The sequence below is a fragment of the Mesocricetus auratus genome, unplaced genomic scaffold, assembly GCF_017639785.1.
Source record: "Mesocricetus auratus isolate SY011 unplaced genomic scaffold, BCM_Maur_2.0 Super-Scaffold_100018, whole genome shotgun sequence".
Lineage (NCBI taxonomy): Eukaryota > Metazoa > Chordata > Mammalia > Rodentia > Cricetidae > Mesocricetus > Mesocricetus auratus.
The window spans coordinates 21,050,400-21,069,646 of record NW_024429199.1 but is presented as its reverse complement, the minus strand read 5'-3'; the positions used below and the strand labels follow the sequence as shown (position 1 = coordinate 21,069,646).

General features: G+C 41.2%; 2 protein-coding genes across 10 annotated transcripts in view; one reads left to right on the top strand and one right to left on the bottom strand.

The window, feature by feature from the left end:
* The window catches only part of Samd3 (sterile alpha motif domain containing 3), a 37,644-nt gene extending 35,357 nt beyond the window's left edge, over positions 1-2,287 (top strand). Inside the window, exons 8-10 of the mRNA XM_005065792.3 lie at positions 327-498; positions 1,468-1,550; positions 1,747-2,287. Of these exons, the coding sequence (XP_005065849.1) occupies positions 327-498; positions 1,468-1,550; positions 1,747-2,025 (534 nt within the window). The 3' untranslated portion in view covers positions 2,026-2,287. The remainder of the gene's footprint in view (positions 1-326; positions 499-1,467; positions 1,551-1,746) is intronic.
* Positions 2,288-3,614: 1,327 nt separating this feature from the next.
* L3mbtl3 (L3MBTL histone methyl-lysine binding protein 3) overlaps positions 3,615-19,247 on the bottom strand; it is a 106,020-nt gene continuing 90,387 nt past the window's right edge. For all 9 annotated transcript variants that reach the window (XM_040728149.1, XM_013110248.3, XM_040728150.1 and 6 more), the window contains 4 exons: positions 12,689-12,768; positions 8,576-9,039; positions 8,268-8,330; positions 3,615-5,412 (listed from right to left, as the gene is read on the bottom strand). In XM_040728149.1, the coding sequence (XP_040584083.1) occupies positions 5,269-5,412; positions 8,268-8,330; positions 8,576-9,039; positions 12,689-12,768 (751 nt within the window). In that variant the 3' untranslated portion in view covers positions 3,615-5,268. The remainder of the gene's footprint in view (positions 5,413-8,267; positions 8,331-8,575; positions 9,040-12,688; positions 12,769-19,247) is intronic.

The following is a 19,247-nucleotide window of genomic DNA, read 5'->3' as shown; positions in this document are numbered from 1 at the left end:
AGAGATCCACTTGCCTCTGCCTCCGGAGTGCTGGGATTAAAGGCATGTGCTACCACGCCAGGCTCCAAAGTTTTAATTCTATATCCATGCTTTGTTTTACTGTCCACTTCAGACTTGCATTTTTTCCCTCCTTGTCCTGCTTCCAGTACACAAAGCTACCAAAAACTCAGGTATATATTCCGAGTCATTTGTGAGCACTTCAGGTATATATTCCGAGTCATCTGTGAGCACTTAATACAATGTTAATGAGATATCCACTCCCTTATATTCTGAATACTAGTAACCTTTTCATGTGGCCTGACATATGTATTTCTTTCTTCTCTCAGATGTTTCGAGAAGTCCAACTTCTTACAAAAACAGATATTTATAAGAAAACAAAGCATATTCTGGAATCCTACTCGGAAAATATACTGACTGCCTTTTCAGTGGTGGACAATCCAATCAATACTGCACTGCAAGAGAAGATGAAACACTATTCAGATGAAGGAGTGCTCAAGAGTCAGTAAAGCCCAGGGATGGGGGGTGGTCTCAGCCATTTCTGCAACTACAGACAGAAGTGTTTTGTTGCAATAAGTGAGATGGAAAACAGTTTTTCAAATAGAGAGAGAAAAAGCCTGAGTTAGAAAAAGTACACACTCAATACTACAAAGTTATACTATGAGCACTAGTACCCTTTAATCTTACAAGACACACCACAAGGCCAAACACAGTAAATGATCCTGGCGAATGGGCACAGCCCAGAACTTTGGCCTCAGTTGGTCATGACCTAGAGGGTAAAGCTGAAGTTTGGAAATTTTCATTAGAAAACTCTTTGTTAAAATGGTTGTGAGGGACGCTGGGCGGTGGTGGCGCACGCCTTTAATCCCAGCACTCAGGAGGCAGAGGCAGGCGGATCTCTGTGAGTTCGAGGCTGGGCTGGACCGATAGCCTCCAAAACAATACAGAGAAACCCTGTCTCAAAAAACCAAAAAAAAAAAAAAATGGTTGTGAGGGGTGGGGAGATGATCAAAGTGTTTGCTGTGCAAGCATGAGGGCTGGAGATCTGGACCCCAGAACCCATGTAAAAGCCGGGAAGGTATGCTGCCATCTGCAATCCTAGTACTTGGGAGGCAGAGACAGGCTTCCGAGGGAAGTTGGCTGGCAGGACTTAGTGAATGTGCAAGCGCTAGGTACAGCAGGAGACCCTGCTTCAGTAAATAAGCGGAGGAGGACACTGGGTGTCTCCTCTGGGTACCCACATGCATTTGCATGACACCCACATGTATGTAAAGACACATACACATATGGACACCGACCACACATACACATGCAAAAAAATGGTTGTGAAGTACTCACTTGAGGAGATTTGCTTTTCACACTAGAAGGTAGCAATAATCTAATACAGAGCAAAGCCCACATCTTCATGATAGCTTTTCTTACAATTTGCCAAAGCCCATTTCTTTTACTCAGACATGCTTACTCTGACAGATATGAAGATGACTGCCACCTGTTTACTCCTCCCAGGTGTTTTTGGGGACGATCCCAGCCTTTTTGTCGTTGTGAATGAGAAGGTACGAAGTATGTTTATGGACATTCACTTTATACCTTGGTATAACTAGAGTATAAGGTCATTCAAGTCATTTCATATTGCTATTAGGCTACATTGTAACTCGCTCATTTACTGTAATATTGTGTGACGTTCAGGCTGCTTTATCATTTAGCTGTTTGACGTATCAATGGGTAGTGACGTCATTCCTCTTTTTTTAGGTACATGCATCCACCCCAGTGTTGGGAGTTAAAAACCCTTTCCACATCAATGGCTGTGAGTTTTCTCTGTATCTGGACAAAGAGAAGCTCACCAAGGTGGATGACTGTGTCACAGCCCTGGCTGCTTTGGTGGCTGCTTTCCATGTGTTTGGGATTGAGTGTCCGAGAAGACTGTCCCAAACTTTCAACTTCCTGGAGACATTGATCTTTGATGTGCAGAATCCCTGTTTTCTATCTTTGAGAGAAAAGGAAATCAGATCTCAACCTCCCATCACTTAAGACTATCCAAATTGACCTCCAGGGTGGCCAAAGCTTCATAAACAACTGCAGATTGATTTAGGGGTTGCCTTAGAGGTAGGGATTGGAAAAAAATGTTGTCTCAAATGTCAGTGTTTTTTTTTTTTTAGAAGCACTCATATATCCATTTCCCCATGCCGTTGCCCTCCCATGTGTCAGTGAATTTTTGATGCTTCTGTCCTAAACTTAGATACTTAAGCTCTCTGTTATGTTTGGTAATAAAATACTACTTAAAAGCTTTGAATTTGATCTGAGTTCATAGGTATTCTATGGCCAAGGTTACACGTTCAGGAGTGTCAGTTTTTAAAAGACATTATGAGGCAAAATCCTCCCAGTTAAGTCTGACCCTGAATTTAACTCAGTGTGATGACTTGGAAATCCATGAAACTGCCTCTTCAGTCTCTTTGGTTAGAACACTGATTGGAAAACATCTTGAACTTTAATGTTATAAAAAGAGGTGCACCTAGCCCATATTGCAGTGATGGGACAGCGAAAAGATCATATGGTTGATCACAATGAGTCCTATGCCACCCAAGAATGTCCAATGCTCACTTAGCTTTTCCTCCAACAGAACACCATTCTGCTTCGGAGAGAAATCTTTTGTTATTGTTTTGTGTAGCCTTGAGCAAAATCTTTAATAAGATTTAAAAATCTCCTTCATTATAGCATACACTTAAGTTATAAAGGAAAAAAAAATTCTCCGTGTGGATGAAAACTACTTGGGCTAAAAATGTGATTTTTTTTGAAGTTTTTTGTTGTTGTTGTTCTGTTTTGTCTGTTGTCCTTAAATTGCTATGCTGTCCCTCTACCACACACTTTTCCTTTGTGGTGTGTGTATTTATTCATGCCTGTCTGTGTGGGCCAGTGGGTCATCTATATTCCTTTGTCATTCCATATCACACTCTCCTCACCCCATTTCCTCTTTTTATTTTAATTAAAAAACAAAACAAAAAACAAATATGGGTGTTTGCTGCATGTAAGTCTGTACACCATGTATGTGCCTAATGCCTGTGGAGGACAGATGACAGGGTTGGATCCCTTGGAACTGGAGTTGTAGATGGCTGAGATCCAAGTACTCTTAACTATCTGCCTACTTCTCTAGCCTTACTACCTATGGTTTTTATATTTTTGGTTGTGAGCCTAGCCTTTAACGGCTGAGCCATCTCTCCAGCCCTACCTATGGTTTTTTGAGGCATCGCCTTTAACTAAACTTGGAGCTCATAAATTCAGCTAGGCTTCCTGACCAATGAGCTTCAGGGATCCACTTGCCTTTGCTTCTACAGTACTGGGTTACAGATGTGCCTGGTTTCTACATGGGTGCTGGGGATCCAAACTCAGGTCCTCATGCTGTTGTAACAAGCACTTTAGCTTCGAGGCAGACCCCAGGCCTATGGTATCTTTAATGTTGTTTATTTGTTATTGTTTTGTTGTGGAGCAGATCAAGCCAGGGTCTTGTAAATGCCAGATAGGTGTTCTAAGATAACTTTTCTTAGATATGATATTATTCCTGTTTTTCCCTACATCTCCTATTTAATTACCCCCTTAAAAATCATACATACATAAAAAGAATCTGTAATTAAGATTTTATTTCATTCATATCACATGTAACAAGTGCAAGTTAATGTACAAATACTGAACACAACAGAAAAGGGAAAAAATAACAATAAAAAGCTTATTTAGCAAATTCATGCAAAGAAATGAATTGGACACTGCAGATGTCACGGACCCTGTTTTACCTTGAATCATGACAAATGCAAAGGACTGATAATAAACTCCTACTATGGCACATCAAAGGAAGTTCTACATCAGAAAAACATTAAAGAGTTTTATGGAAAGAGGTGGGACTCCCCCCAGAGTTCCGACAGCATGCTACTAAACTTCCTATTTTTAAAGCAGTCCTTGAACAAATGTCTAATCTTGGAATTAGAAAGTACATCAAAAGACTGACAAAATAATTTACCTTTCCCCTAGAAGTGCATGCTTACAAAAGAAACACTGCCAGCTATGAATTTATAAATAACCCAGGGCTTTCATTTAAAGTGCATCCAGATGCTTTAAAAATCAAGGCAAAATATTTCATAGGAAAAGGAATCTTTCCACATTGGAGGCTCCAAATAATGGCTTCGGGAAGCACTTCCTCTACTCGTGAGCGTGGAGAATTTCGGGGTCTGCTGTTGTTTCAGTCACAAAGGTCTGTGCAGTAACGTCCACGCCCTGCTTCTCAGCTCACTCTGAGGAAATCCCCTGGGCCTGGAGGACCTGTGAGACTGAAGGGATCTCTTGAACGATTAGTGTTTCCATCAACAGAAAGAGTCCTTTTCTGTGAAGCACCAGTTACTTCCAAGTCATTTACAGAGATGCACACAATAATCTCCTAAACCAAGCTCCCGATCAACATCCCCTGGAATGTAACCGCATAATCCTCCTATACCCACGGCGGTAATCACATGGGCACCATGATGTACACAACTGATTCCGCCCAGATACACTACTTCATTCAAACCTAAACAGGTTTATATATTTTATTTCTCAATTCTGTTCTTTTATATACATTTTTTTTTGGTAATAACATACAGATGCTGGTGAAAAGTAATTTGTTGAACAATTCATTATGCGTGCAAAAGTAAAAACATGGATTCAAAGAAAGGTAGTATTTACAGTTCTTCAGTCCCAACAAAGGATGACACACAGGCAATATCGTGACTCGCAAAGTTACGCTTGGCTAATGCTGCGATTCCAAATATGGCACAGGGCGAACACGACTGACACTAGTCCCAGGCTAACCTCAGCCAGGTTTCAACGGATTTGGTTTAGGTTGAAATTCAGTTATATAAAAAGGTTTCTGAAAGTATCGAAAAGAAGAAAGTGTACATGAAAGAGAATCCAACAATGTTTACAAAATGCCGAAAGTTCTTATTTTGCCCCCCCATCCATAAATAATGAAGCCCCCGTCTCCCCACCCTCCTCCCACTTCCAAAAGATTTACAAAGGTAAGTTTAGCTCAGTGAGCAGAACTGAAAGATGACGGTTGCTGGACAGCAGCTGGTGAGAAGCCCAGGCGTTTCCTAAGGATGTATGTGCCGTCTGGAGGGACGGATGGAATCCCGTAGCGCTCGTCTCGGGAGTCCTGGAGACTGCTCAGTCAGGAGCTAGAATCGTCCTTGTGCTTTGAATAAACGTGATGAGCATTAAAGCGGAAGCTGATGGTACCCGAATCCACCGTCTTCACAGTTCATTGTGGGAATTCTTCTCCGCCGCTTTAAACATCAGGATAGAATTGAAAATTTTGAGAGCTGGGCCCAGCTTAATGCTCATAATTTTCACAATGTCTGTCTGGGTCATGAGTAAAAATGCTTCTCCATCAATTTGCTGAAATAAAGGGAGGACAAAACAGAAACAGAAGAATACAGGTTAACTAGATGCATTGTTGTGGGGCTATCCAAAGCTACATGCTGTATTATTAGCTGACTTCATAGCAATTCTAAGAAGACATACACCAGAGATCATGAACACAATATTCCCCATCTATGGGTCTAACTTAAAAAAAAAAATCACACACCCAACAAAGTAAAACGGTCTGAAACACCTAACAGATTTAGCCTTTTACCATGAAGGAACACAGAGTATTTTTGTTGGCCATGGCCATAGTTAGCCTCCATAAGCAGAAGAGAAACAAGAAACAGCATGTGTGGAAGGATGTAAGGCCAATGTTAAACATCACGGACTACAGGCTGTGTCTTCTACTATTGGGGTAATTGTATAAATTCTCTTTTTCCTGGGCTCCTTTTGAGATGAAAAGCTGAATTCCAGAACAGTACACTCACATGAAAATGATTATCTGGTTTAGTAGGGTGACAAATGTGACAGAACACACACACACACACACACACGAACATATACATACATACATACATACATACATACATACATATTTCAGCCTTTAAGGAATTAGATGGTCTTAAGATATATTAATTTCTTCTTAAAGTTCCCCATTTTGAACAACAACAACAAAGAGAAAGACAATGTGTCTTCTGTCTCAGAATAATTAGAAGCTTTGACCACAGTGAATACCTTGATGGGGGTTAAACTGTATCTTCTGAAAATTCTTTTTCGTTTGTTTTGTTTTGAGACAAGGTTTCTCTTCATAGCCTGGTTGTCTTGGAACTCATTATGTAGCTAGGCTGGCCTTGAACTCACAGAGATCCACCAGCCTCTGCCTCTGGAAAGCTGGGGCTAAAGGTGTACACCACATGCCCAGCTGCAAATTATTTAAGAAATGTTTTCTTCATTTTTATTTTATGTGCATTGGTGTTTTGCCTGCATGTATGACTGTGCACCACACGTGTGCATTACCTGTGAAGGAAGGAGATGATATCTGATCCTCTGGGACTGGAGTTATAGACAGTTGTGAGCCTCCATGTGGGTGCTGGAAATGAAGCCTATGTCCTCTGGAAGAACAGTGCTGCTAACCACTGAACCATCTTTCCAGCCCCTCCTTTACAAATTCTGTTTAACTTCTAAACCCTAGTTGCTCAGATGTGAGCTTGTTTCGGAATGGAGTCATTGCAACTATAAGTAGTAACTGGTCACATGGGCCAGGTGGGCTGCTGGTCCAGGAGGACTAGTGTCTACAAGGTAAAAGTTTTTTGGTCTTTAAAACAGGTAAATTTGGACACAGAGACAGCCAGAGAGAGAGAATTATCTATAAGCTGCAGGAGGGGCTGGAACAGACATTAGAAGGCCTGATTTCTAGTCTTGCCTCCACAATTGTCAGACAATGCAGTTCTACTATTTTAAGTGACTAAGCTGTGTTTTGTCATGGTAGCCTTCGAAAGTTCCTACAACCCTGAATTCCCTGGAATTAACTAATTACAGTCTTATATAAGTATGTAGCTGCTTTTGTTTTTTAAACATTTTCCTCATTCTACTAAATATAGACAAGGGGTTGTTGAAATGACTCACTGGACAAAGCCTGACGATGACAACATGGGTTTCATTCCTGGAACCCACATGAAAAAGAGGACTGACTGCCTCATGTTGCTCATTGACTTCTGCACACACTCTGTCATCAAGAAAACAAATATTGGAGATGATGTGGGGAAAGAGGAACCCTTATTCACTGCTGACAAGAGTGAAAACTGGTGCAGCCATACTGGAAATCAGTGTAGAAGTTTCTCACAGACAAAATATAATCACTATAAGACTCCTTCGTAGATAAAAGGACTCCACATACTCACAAATCCATGTTTATTGCTGCTCTATTCACAATAGCAAGGGAATGCAATCAGTCTATATGTCCACCAATAGTTGAATGGAAAATAAAAATGTTGGACATATACATGATGGACTATTATTCAGCCAACAGAGAAAAATAAAAGTATGGAATTTGTAGGAAAAAATAGTTGGGTCTGGAAATACTATATTAAGTCAAGTAATCAGACTCCAAGTTGAATACTGTATTCTTTCTCATATACAGTCCTGGCTTCTAATTTGAAGAAGTATTAAGGAGGCAGGATGGGAAGGGTGACGGACTACATGTGACATGAGAGCTGAATGAGGAATTCTGGGGGCTGAATGGGACCAGGTCAGGGTGAATATGGAGATGGGGGCACGCATGTATGAGAAGGCATTAGCCAAAACAAGTGTATGTGGAAACGCCATAAGGAAACCTCTTACTTTGGATACTAATTTGAAACAAATAAATACTTTAAAAAAAGATAATCTCAAGGTAGATGATAATGAATCCCTTTTCTTACACATATTACTGAGACATAGGTAAGACTGCTCCTGGCTATAACAGTAGTCTTTATTCTGAGCAACAAATGGACTCAGTATTGATACTGTTAGGATGATATATGAAATGAAAGTAATGAAAAAAATTCCCCCCGTATTAAAGCACTGCTAATTTCTTGCTTTGATTTATTTCTGTGCCATAATCTATTTAAGAACATGCTACTAAGTATTGTGGGGCGTTTCATAGTGCGCTAGTGCTACTGTGCCTGCTTGTGAAATGCTTTGTACAGCTTTCCTTTGGACCTCATCCTCTGTAAGACATTTTATTCAAGCAGTCAAGACTGCTTGCAATGCAACTACACACCAGCTGTCTACTTTGATAGAGAGCACTCATCTCTTCTGGACTGCTAATTTAACGCACATCTCCACTGATGCATCACCTGGATCTGATACCATTAAGAAGCGTTATTGCAATATGGAGGAATACTTACTTCATCCTTAAACACCTTTCCGTGTTCTTCACACCCAGGCAAGCTCTGAATGAATTCTGACACCTGTCAAAAGTAATATCGATATTCCAAGTTTTTAATAAAAAACAAGAAGAAGTTGGGATCCAAATGCTGCAGATTCAAAAATATTTGAAACATATAGCTTATGTAGTTCCCTCAAAACAAATTTTCTCTTATTTCTCTGAAAGACAAGACATTACCCAGTCAATGTATTTATCACTCATGATGCCAATATCCTTGCACTGCAGGCAAAATGTGATAACAAAATAGAGTAACAAGAGCAAACATACCTCATCTGTGCTCCATTTGGAAACTCTACTGGCTGGGATTCCAGCAACAGTCGGAAGAAGCTTGCTTTGCTGCTCCCAACGCAGGGGCAGGCACGGAATTGGGGGCTTAAAGGAGAGAAAGACAGCTGACCGCCTCTGAGCCTGCTGCCCCTGCTGTGCCTGCTGGGCCTGAGGAGTCTGCTGAGGCTGCTGCCCCTGCTGGGCCTGCTGGGCCTGCTGAGTTTGGGGAGTCTGTTGAGGCTGCTGGGCCTGCTGTGTCTGTGGAGTCGGTTGAGCCTGCTGAAGCTGTTGAGGAGGCTGGGCCTGCAGAGGCTGCTGGGTCTGCTGAGCCTTGGGAGTCTGCTGAGGCGGCTGTACCTGCAGAGGCTGCTGGGCAGGCTGAGGCTGCTGTACTTGCTGTACCTGCTGAGCCTGCTGTACCTGCTGAGCGTGCTGTGTAGTAGGGGTAGGCTCTTCCCGAACAACTGGTCAACGGGAAAAGAAAGAAAAAAAAAAAGATCTGTATCTGAAAGGAAGCAGGACAGCCCCACGTGCCAGGCATCCCAGTAGATAATGATGTCAGGGTGGACATAGACAAAGGTTTTGTACTTTCAATATCATACTCATTGAGTAAGTATAGTTTACTGATGTTTGCCATGGTAAATAAAGTTCGGTTTACACACATTATTGACAACTATCATTGTGTTCTTGAGTGCTCTAGATTGTGCCTCAGCACAGAACTCCTAGTGACTCTGTGTCTTTCCGTTCAGACACTCCTCCCTTTAGCGGTTTCTTCTGTATCACTGAGGTTGGACAGCAGTGTTATTTCTAAACAAGGAGGGAACTGTGGTATCTATCAACCATAAAATACATTCCCCCCTATGACTCTCATCCAAATGGGAGACAGCATCTTCACATGGGTGAGTATTTGATTCCTTTAAGAGCACAGGACGTGGCTCCAAGGTTTTACCGAACATGTAACGCACACTAGAATAAATGCAAGCAGACCTTGGTGGCAATGACCGGCACCAGGTGAGAGGGAGGAGAGGCTTGCAGCGTACAGCGTGCTTCAGAAAGCACAGGCATTCAATTCGGAAGGCACTTTCTGCCACTTGTATCTCACCAAGACTCTGTTCCCTACCGCCCTCTTTTTACTCCATCTACCAGAATGAAAAACAACACTTTCAAGGAGTTTCCCATAGTTTAAAATTTCCTAAAGTGAAACTGATCAAAACAATATGACCAAAGTCTTTGCTAACACACTTTACTTGATTTGCTAAAAAAAAAAAAAAATCTGCTTTTGTTGAGACAGTGACAAAAGTGAAGCAAGTATCTCCAAGTGTCTCTTGTCGCTATAGTGTCAAACGATGCTACGATGTTGCTATCTGTAACACCGGGAGGATGTACAGCCACATCACACAAAAACCACAGAGATTAGAAAAGCGAAGGCTGTCACCCCAGACCCTTGAACAACAGAGTCCTGACCAAGATGGCGTGTGCTGAATTCTGGTAAACACCATCTAGACCTCTGCTCTATCATCCCCGTGGAGTCAATTTAACAACTACTGGGAGAACTGTATGAGCACTTCTTTTCTCGATGCTTACCCTAACATACAGTGCTCGGTAAGTGGTAGAAATTACTTCTATCTTGAAAGGAATGAAAATAATCAACAGTCTTTTAGATTCAAAGTGGTAAAAGTGAAGATAAGTCAATAATCCATTAGGCTGATATTGCAGGAGTCTACAAAAAGAGGTTTTTAATGAGAAAGGAAGAAAGGCAGAAGAAATGGGATATGCCTGTTAAAAACTGATGAATAAATGGAAAAGGCGTGAACAAAAAATGTTTCATAAAACAAATGGATTTAAATCACCAAGAACAGAGAGATACAACTGACTTCCAGATTACTGACATTCAGGCACTGAAAAATATCTGAGGGTAATTTCAATGTTAAAAATCCAAATAACCAATTCAACTGTTGCAGAGGCAAAAAAGATGCTCAATTTCCCCATGAAAATCTCAGATGTTACTAAACAGCATTCAGATTTTGCACAGGGGTATCCTACCAGAGAGAATGCTTGTAGAGAAAACAAAGAGCTGTACTATCCCCAGGACATAAGGATGCCAGACAAAGGCCAGTTTACAGAATCTCCACTGTGTAGGCTTTCCCACAATGGTGGAAAAGAGTAAAGGAGATAGGAGATAGGAAAAAAGGAAAATTACAGTCAGTTTCCCAAGGTCAAGTTCAGAAAAAGAGATCATGATTAAACAGACTGTTCTGGATCGACTGGAAAGACCTGAGGTTTGTTTTGTTTTTTAGGAAGAAATTCCTTTTTTGTTTTTTAAACAATCAGTTTGTCCCAAGACTCCAAACAAAATAGACCTAAATCCTACTGATACTAGAAGGAAGCCTTCTGTGGCTGCATTTCAGGCTCCTTCAGTGAGTGTTACCCTGGCACAATTTCTCTACCCCCAGAGGCAGAAGGCTAGGCGAGCCTGGTACGGTTGCTCCATCACCAAGGAACAGGCTGGGAATGAATACTGTAGCCCGGAGAGTGGGCGGGCCCCAGCAAGGATTGTGCCATACCTGACCTTCAGGCCTCACCCTGAAGGGATTCTGCTGAGGCCCAAATGGAAGAAGCATGGGTTCTTCACAAAATACACATGAACTTTCTCTGGAGTGAAAACCGATTCCAAAAGGAAACAACCACCATCAGACCGCTGATAAAAAAAAATCCTATAAAATATTCTGAAGAGCGTAGACTCACGGACAGTAGAGTCTGGGATCTTTATAAGCCCCAGGAAAGCTACTAACATATTGCCATGAGGTATACTCGGACTACACCAGGGTTACACAAGAGCACGTGAGGCACCGACAGAGAGTACATGTAAGCTGAGGCCTGAATGGAAGACCTGTTCCTGACTTCTGATGAACCAGTGGCTTCCAAAGAAAAGCCGAATTCTTTCTAGAAGTCCAAATGGCTATGATGACAAAACCATCTCTTTATAAATTAATAAAATACCTTTATAAATTATAAGTAACAATGTCAATCAAACACTCATGTGGGGCTTACTATGGGATAGCCACATGATACGCAAGGAATACTGTTATTCCCTTAATCTTCCTTGCAAGCTTATGGACATATACTACCACATCATTCTTCTGGACGGGCAAGGAACAGAAGCACTCAGAGGCCTCAACATCATGGTCAAAGCCATGCCGGGGTACATAGGAAAGGAGAGACTGCCTGGTCAATGGTAAGATCTGTACCTAGTGCTACAGCAAGCACTATAAACCATGCTGAACATCACCCTGTAAACAGATTACAATGTAATCATTAATTACTGTTCTTCCATAAACCATGCTGAACATCACCTTGTACACAGTTTTCAATGTAATCATTAATTACTGTCCTATAATAATCAGGCTCTCATTACAGGCAGTCATTAGTTTCCATTCCTCAACCCTAAAATTATCTAACCCAGAAAACACATATGAGAAGGAAAGTCTACAGGAACAAACAACACAGTGATAGCCAGGCTAGCATTTTCTTATAAGAAAAATAAACAATAATTAACCAGCTATAAGCAAATTATAATTTCAATTTATATGATGACTAAGGGTCATTATGCCCTCACTATCATCTTTGAAACAAAGATGGAAGAAGAATGACTTACTCTAGCAAACACTTGTTCAATACTTTTACACAAGGACGATATTCTGGTTAGATTTCAAACCACATTTGAGGCGAGTGAAGCTAGCAATACTAAGGAAAATGTGTGGCGAGAACCAATGAGAATGTCTTCCAAACCTTACATCCGATGCTGTACCAATGCATGAAAGAATACTATGAACACAGGCTGCGGATGAATCTGTGAACCAAGCAACAGACGTCTCTTGCTTTCCATGAGAGAAAAAAACAAACCAAGTTTATCTTCAGTACACCATGATTGGCTTTTTCCAGTTGTTTCTATTTACTTTCACTCATTTTGTGGCGCTGAGAATCAAACCTATTATCTTACGCATTCTAGGCACTCCTGTGCCGTGGGACCACATCCCTGGGCTACAGTGGAGTTTTTGGGTTCCTGAATGTTTATGGTAATAACCAATGATGACGTGATAACACTATGGCTACCTTTGGCTTCAGCTGATGTCCTCACTTCATTTTCTCTTTTCTCTGCAGAATCTTCTTTGACGTCACCAGCACGATGTTCCCTGAGAAAAAAATAGCTGTTTCAGTATTTTATAACAGAAGAATTTTAAAGCATTTCAGAACTGCATCTTAGCAACTGTGTTTTCTTAATGATGGATGGGTGGTACCACTAAATGCTAAAGGATGAAATTCCACCATGAAGCAGCTAACACCAATGACATCCAGAAGTGCTCCCTTTCTTCCTGATCACTCGGTGGCTGCTAGTCAGAAAGATTTTTAATGGTAAGAATGCTCTGAAGATGAACTTCTCTGGAAGATGTGGTTACTAGAAACTCTAACTACAGCTTGGAATATTCCGTCAGGAGTAATAACACTTGCACTGTTTGGTAGGACTCAAAGAACCAGAAGTTTTCTAAAGTTTGCACCATGCTATCAAATCTCTCACTACCCCACAGACCCATGGCTGACGCTGAGACAGGCGCACCGGCATACATCCCATCTCTGGAAAGCTTTTCCTTCCTTGACCAGGTCAATTCCACTGAAGCAAATTCACCTTTTTTTTGAGCAGGAGTGGATTAATTCTGAAATAAACAGGCCTTGGATAGTCTAAAATGGAAACAATTTATCAAAACTTGCATTTAGAACTCTGACTTCGAGGTTAAGGACAAATAGTGGTTCTTTAAAATAAAGTGATACACTTATTTTTTTAAAGATTTATTTATTTATTACATATACAGTGTTCTGCCTACATACCAGAAGAGGGCACCAGATTGAATTGTAGACGGTTGTGAGCCACCATGTGGTTGCTGGGAACTGAACTCAGGACCTCTAGAAGAGCAGTCAGTGCTCTTAACCTCTGAGCCATCTCTCCAGCCCCAAAGTGATACATTTTTAAAAAATAGAAATGTATGGGACTTAACATTTTTCAATCTACTGTGTTCCACCCTGACGGCCTTACTAAGGCATATTCTTCAATGTTTATGATAGTCTGGCCCAGGCTGTATTCTTAAGGTTCAAGAGCAAAGCAATACAATTAAACACATTCATTTAACATTCTTACTTTTAATTCCAAAGGCATGTACTCTCATCGAAATCATGAGGTAGTGATACAATGAAACTCTAAGAAGCAGGCAATAAATATTCTCTACATCTTAGAAATGGCATTGTCAAAAGTGCATATGAACTCCTGTTTGAACCTGAGCTTCCAGCTTCGTTTCTTTAGTAAAACACCTTGTAACTGGCGAAGATGAGCACCTTCTTGAAAACCAGGAGGCAACTATTATGCAATGCAAAGATTTCCCCCAAGAGATCCAGAGGACTCAGAATGAGGACTTTGAGGAACCCACATCCCTTCAGAGCATCCTGAACTTGTTTAGTCTAGTGCAGTGCCAATTCAACAGCTAGAGGTCTCCTCCACATTCGAGAACTGATGGCTGACAAACGACATTTGTTAGAAAAATCCTGTTTTCTCCATAGAAACAGTATAATAGCCAACCCTGACTACATAGGCCTGTAATCCTAGTTACTCAGGAGGCCAAGACAGGAGGTTTATATCATAGAGTAGGTTCAAAGCCAGCCTGGGCCCACTTAGTGAGACCCTAGCCCCCAATTAAAAGACAAACAAAACAACACACAAAAACTCCACGTGAATACAGCTTTGGCCAGGGGGTTGGGGTGGGGGTGAGGGGGGACCTTGACTGGCACATGCAAGTACCATAATCCCTAGGACCACCAAATTTAGTAAAACCAAAATAAAACACCCACAAAACAAAAGACCCAATGAAGTCATACTTTCTAATTACAGTATGTCAAAATCAACTTGCTACATGCTAAATTGACTGACAAATTTCTAGATTTGTTTGCACTAAGCCAGAAATAACATTATTTGTGTCTACAAACTCTATCCTAATATTGTGACTAATGAAAAAAAAGTAGTTTGTTGGTAGCTATATTAATATCATTAGAAAAAACACACATTCTTGTGAAATAATTTAAAATTAGTACTCGGAGTCAAAGAAAATTAATTCTCAACTAGTTCATATGTCTTTGCTAGGAAGTTAAATGAGTAACTGATTGATTTTTTTTTTTTGAAAAGTGAGACAAGAGGCAAAAGTTAAGTCTTGAACTTCTCTGTGTTTTCATGATCAGAAATATCCACTCATAATTAAAGTTATCCTGTTGTGATTTTAATAAAGCATAATAACTCTTCTAAGTAAATTGTGTTAAGATGTATACACCTTTAATTCTAGAACTCAGGAGGTAGAGGCAGGTGGATTTCTGGGGCCAGCTTGGTTTACAGAGCAAGTTCCAGGACAGCCAGGGCTACAGAGAAACCCTGTCTCAAAGCAAGCACACACACACACACACACACACACACACACACACACACACACACACACACACACACACACAAGGACTTAAATATAAGAAAAATTCCTTTGTGATCTATGTCCAAAAACAATGTCAACTATTTGTGTCTTGAAATGTAGAAAAGGAAAATAACATTTTGGAGCCAAAAAGTTGCTTTATACCCCACCTGCCAAAATGTATTCCAAAAGAAAAGCAAAATGTTATTACTGTTTGTCTTTATGGAAACATGATCGATCGGTTGTTCAGTGCTCGATATATGACAGGCTCTCTCCTGTTTCACAAGCTGTTTCCTTTAGAGTGAGAGGTGAAGGAGCCAACGGCCAGTCTATTAGAACAGGCGCCACGAAGCACATGGGTAAATAGAACCATGGAGGTGACCAGATGCTAACAGCCCATTCAGACACAAGGACAGGGCCCGTCAACATTCCTAAGGACACACTGCAAGGCAAACATGGGTCGACTCGTTGGCAGGTTGAATATTCTATAGCACTCCCTCATGCAAGGTCTGGTATTCTATTCATCGAAACATAAAAACATCAAGTCCATGATTATAGGAACAAGTATAAAACTAAGTCTTCTTGACACCAAGAACCTATAGTTAGAACCAATTCTCTATAATGTTTACATGGGGTTTCTCCAAAAATAAAGTGTACGCCCTGTTCCAGGATTGTAGAGGGTATGCTACCGAGTCACACACTTAATCTCAAATTGCCCTTCCCTGAGAAATCTGGAAATGTAGAATCTGCCTACATGTTCTTAATTATCTTATATTTTATTTAAAATTAAAAAAAAGTTTTCTTAATTGGGGAACTATGATTCCTCTCCTCTGTGAAGTCAGAAATTTCCTTATCCAAATTGCTGCTACTCTATAGGTTTCTTCCTGTGCACAGAGATGAAATCCTCCTTTCTAGAATTTCAGCTTTCTCCCATCCAAGTACTAACCAGGCCGACCCAGCTTAGCTTCCGAGATCAGACGAGATTGGGCGCGTTCAGGGTGGTATGGCCGTAGACTCTGCTTTCTTAGCTGAAAGGTCTTTCTGCACACTCCTGTGGCACACCGTGGGCAGATGAAGGCGGGGGGGGGGTAAGGAATGCCTGGCACACTAGCTCAGAGACAGGTAGAGACTGTGGACTGACCAAGGCAGGGAAAGAGGGACCAAGGGCTATGTCATGCCCGTCCTCCAGTGGTAGTCCAGGGACCCACAAATGTGATCATACTACAATTTGAAAATTCTGTGTAATACACTATTTTCTGTAGTCAAGTACAAGATAAGCTTCTGACAGATAATAACATATATTTTATGCTGTACTTTAGTATTACAATGTCGCTCGGCACAGAAACTTCTTGACTGGGTCGCTTTGATCATTACTCACTTGTGTCAGCAATCTCAAGGAAGCATAAGTTGTGGTTACAAGTGGGAAGCAGACCTACCTACTTCACATTTGGCTCTACTACTAACTAGGTTTGCATAGACATTAGCAGCAAGTTACTTAACTTAGCAAATCCTCAGTTGCAACATTGACAGAATAGGGATAATCAATCCTACCGTGATGATTTGAAGACAGAATGAAACACTTAGAAGTACTCAGCACAGGGCCAGGCACACAAGTGGGAACCTGACCTATGGCACCCTTTTCTAGTTACCATTTCTTTCTATGTTGGGATAAATGATCTGTTTACTGAGCTGCTTTCTTCAAATACAATAGCAGACTTTAGAGTAATGGTTTCCATAGCCAGACAGCTAGACAGCCTGGGTTCTAAGCCAGGTCTTGACTAGCTGTATGGGCTAAAACCAAGACAAGATGATGGGATGATTGTGATCTTTTTTCTTTCTTTCTTTTCTTCATCAGTATTTTTTTTAATTTAAATTAAAAACAAGCTTGCTTTACATGTCAATCCCATTCCCTGTCCCTCTCCTCCTCCCCTGCCTGGATTGTGGTCTTTAATTGGGAGGCAGAGGCAAGAGTATCTCTATGAGTCAGCCTGGCTGACATAGTGAGTTCCAGGGCTGGCATAGTTTAGAAACAAACAATAAAGACAGGCTGGGAAGGTAGCCCATCGTCTCCAGCACCAAGGGTGGAACAGGAAGCATAGAAAGAAGCCGGAAGAGAGACCAGACTGCACAAGTTCTCTTGGGATTTTAGAATTTCCAAGTACTGTTTTATTACAACATTTCTTTAGTTTAAACTGAATACAACCACAGCAAAAGCTTACTCAAGACAACCCGCTTGGTGGCTTTAATTAAGACTGTAGAAGCTGCTTTGCTGTAGAGGCAGAATTTTTTGTGAGTCAGCCATCTCTTTCTCTGTAATTATGTGTCACATTCTGAGCATCTTACTCTCTTCCTCGAATTATGCCTGTGGTAAATATTAAGGAAACAACCTGGGAAGAGCGAGTGTCTAGGAATACATACAGGTGACACTCCAAGGCACACAGCTCATTTCCTCCAGTGGGTTGACGCTGGACTTAAAAACAATTTCTAACCAGTGCAAGCCAGCCCCAGTCTACTGAGAGTGGCATTGAGAAAATACTAAACAGTAAGTTATTTTGTCTCCATTCAGGGATGTGTTCATTTTAGTCACTTCTCTGAATCCAGCATGGGAAGAGGCAGGAAGGCATAAAATGTAGATAGAGACATACCTATTGGTGAAGCACATTAAAAACTATAGGGATCACTTTTTTGAATGCCAAAAATCACCTCTTTGCATGACTCACTAGCATTTTTTGCTGTTGTTTCTGTTTGTTTTTGTTTCGTTTTGTTTTTGACACAGGGTTTCTCTGTATGGATTTGGAGACTGTCCTGGAACTCACTCTGTATACCAGGCTGGCTTCAAACTCACAGAGATCCACCTGCCTCTGCCTCCCGAGTGCTGGGATTAAAGGCGTGACTCACTAGCACTTTTTAAAAATTTTCTGAGCTGAGGTCATTCATTGGTAAAATGCCAAAGGTCAAGAATCTTGACCTGCCCCCAACTTGTCTTCTACAAATGTAGACACCTGACAAGCCTCAGGACAAGGAGAGTGTCCCTTCAAAGTGACTCAGAACAGGTGCGGGCTGAAACAGTGTCTTCTTATGCCTATGGGCCCACACTGGAACAAGGGATTTTTAAAGTTAAGTTCCTTTGGTAACAGCTTAGTGAGAGTTTTAATTAAGCATGGCTCCATAAGCAAGACTGAGAAGAGGCTCATTCTCTAATGACTAAAATTAAAGCACTCGGACTGATAATCCTATAAAATTATAATTTAGCAAATGAACACATGTCATCAAGGGAGTATAATAAAAGGAACATAGTAAGTGCATCTAATGGGTATTATCAAGATACCCCCCAAAAAAAGCCTCCAGAAAAAAAGCACCCACCAATTAATTCCCCCACCCCATGAAACAGACGTTCTACTCAGGAAGGTGCACTCTCACGGGGAGACTGAGCCCCCAGTGCTGGCCTGCTGTGGAAAACTCAACAGGTGCCCCTTCTTTTTTGTTCCAAACGGAAGAAGGCTCTTGAGTAGGAATTAGTAATATTCAAGAGACAAAATAAGATCTGTTTCAATATTGCTCCAACAACTTCACAGCATCTAGCAATGACACTCCTCTTTTTCTTATACTTTCCATGGTTGCCTTGGTGTCACAACGGTTGGTGCCAGAGAAGTGAGTGTTTTAACTCAAACAGAGCTTCTCCCTGGTACACACAGCAGCTACACAGGCCAGACTCAGATCCCCAAGAGCTGGGAGACCTGAACACTTGCACAGCTCCTAAAGTGTATCTGGAAGCCCACTGACAGGAGGAGGGAGACTCTGGAAGCTGGGAAATGCATGCTCAGAGAGATGACTCTAGAGTACAGCAGGCCTCCAGGACCAGAAAACCCGAGCTCCCCAAGACTTGTGTAATCATTTATGAGTTTGGCTTTAATTAACTCTACTCTGCTTGGTGTGATCATTTTGCAACACACACACACACACACACACACACACACACACACACACACACACCATCATACTTTATGTTAGCTCACTTCCCCATCTGATTAATAGGGTATAGATGGGATCTTGCTATGACTGGCAGAATTGAGTTCATGTGAAAAACTAAATCAGATTGATGGCAGCAATTCTTATTCCAAGTGCTATGTCATCCTCAGAATAGAAGCACTGGTCCTACAACTGAAAAGGCATTT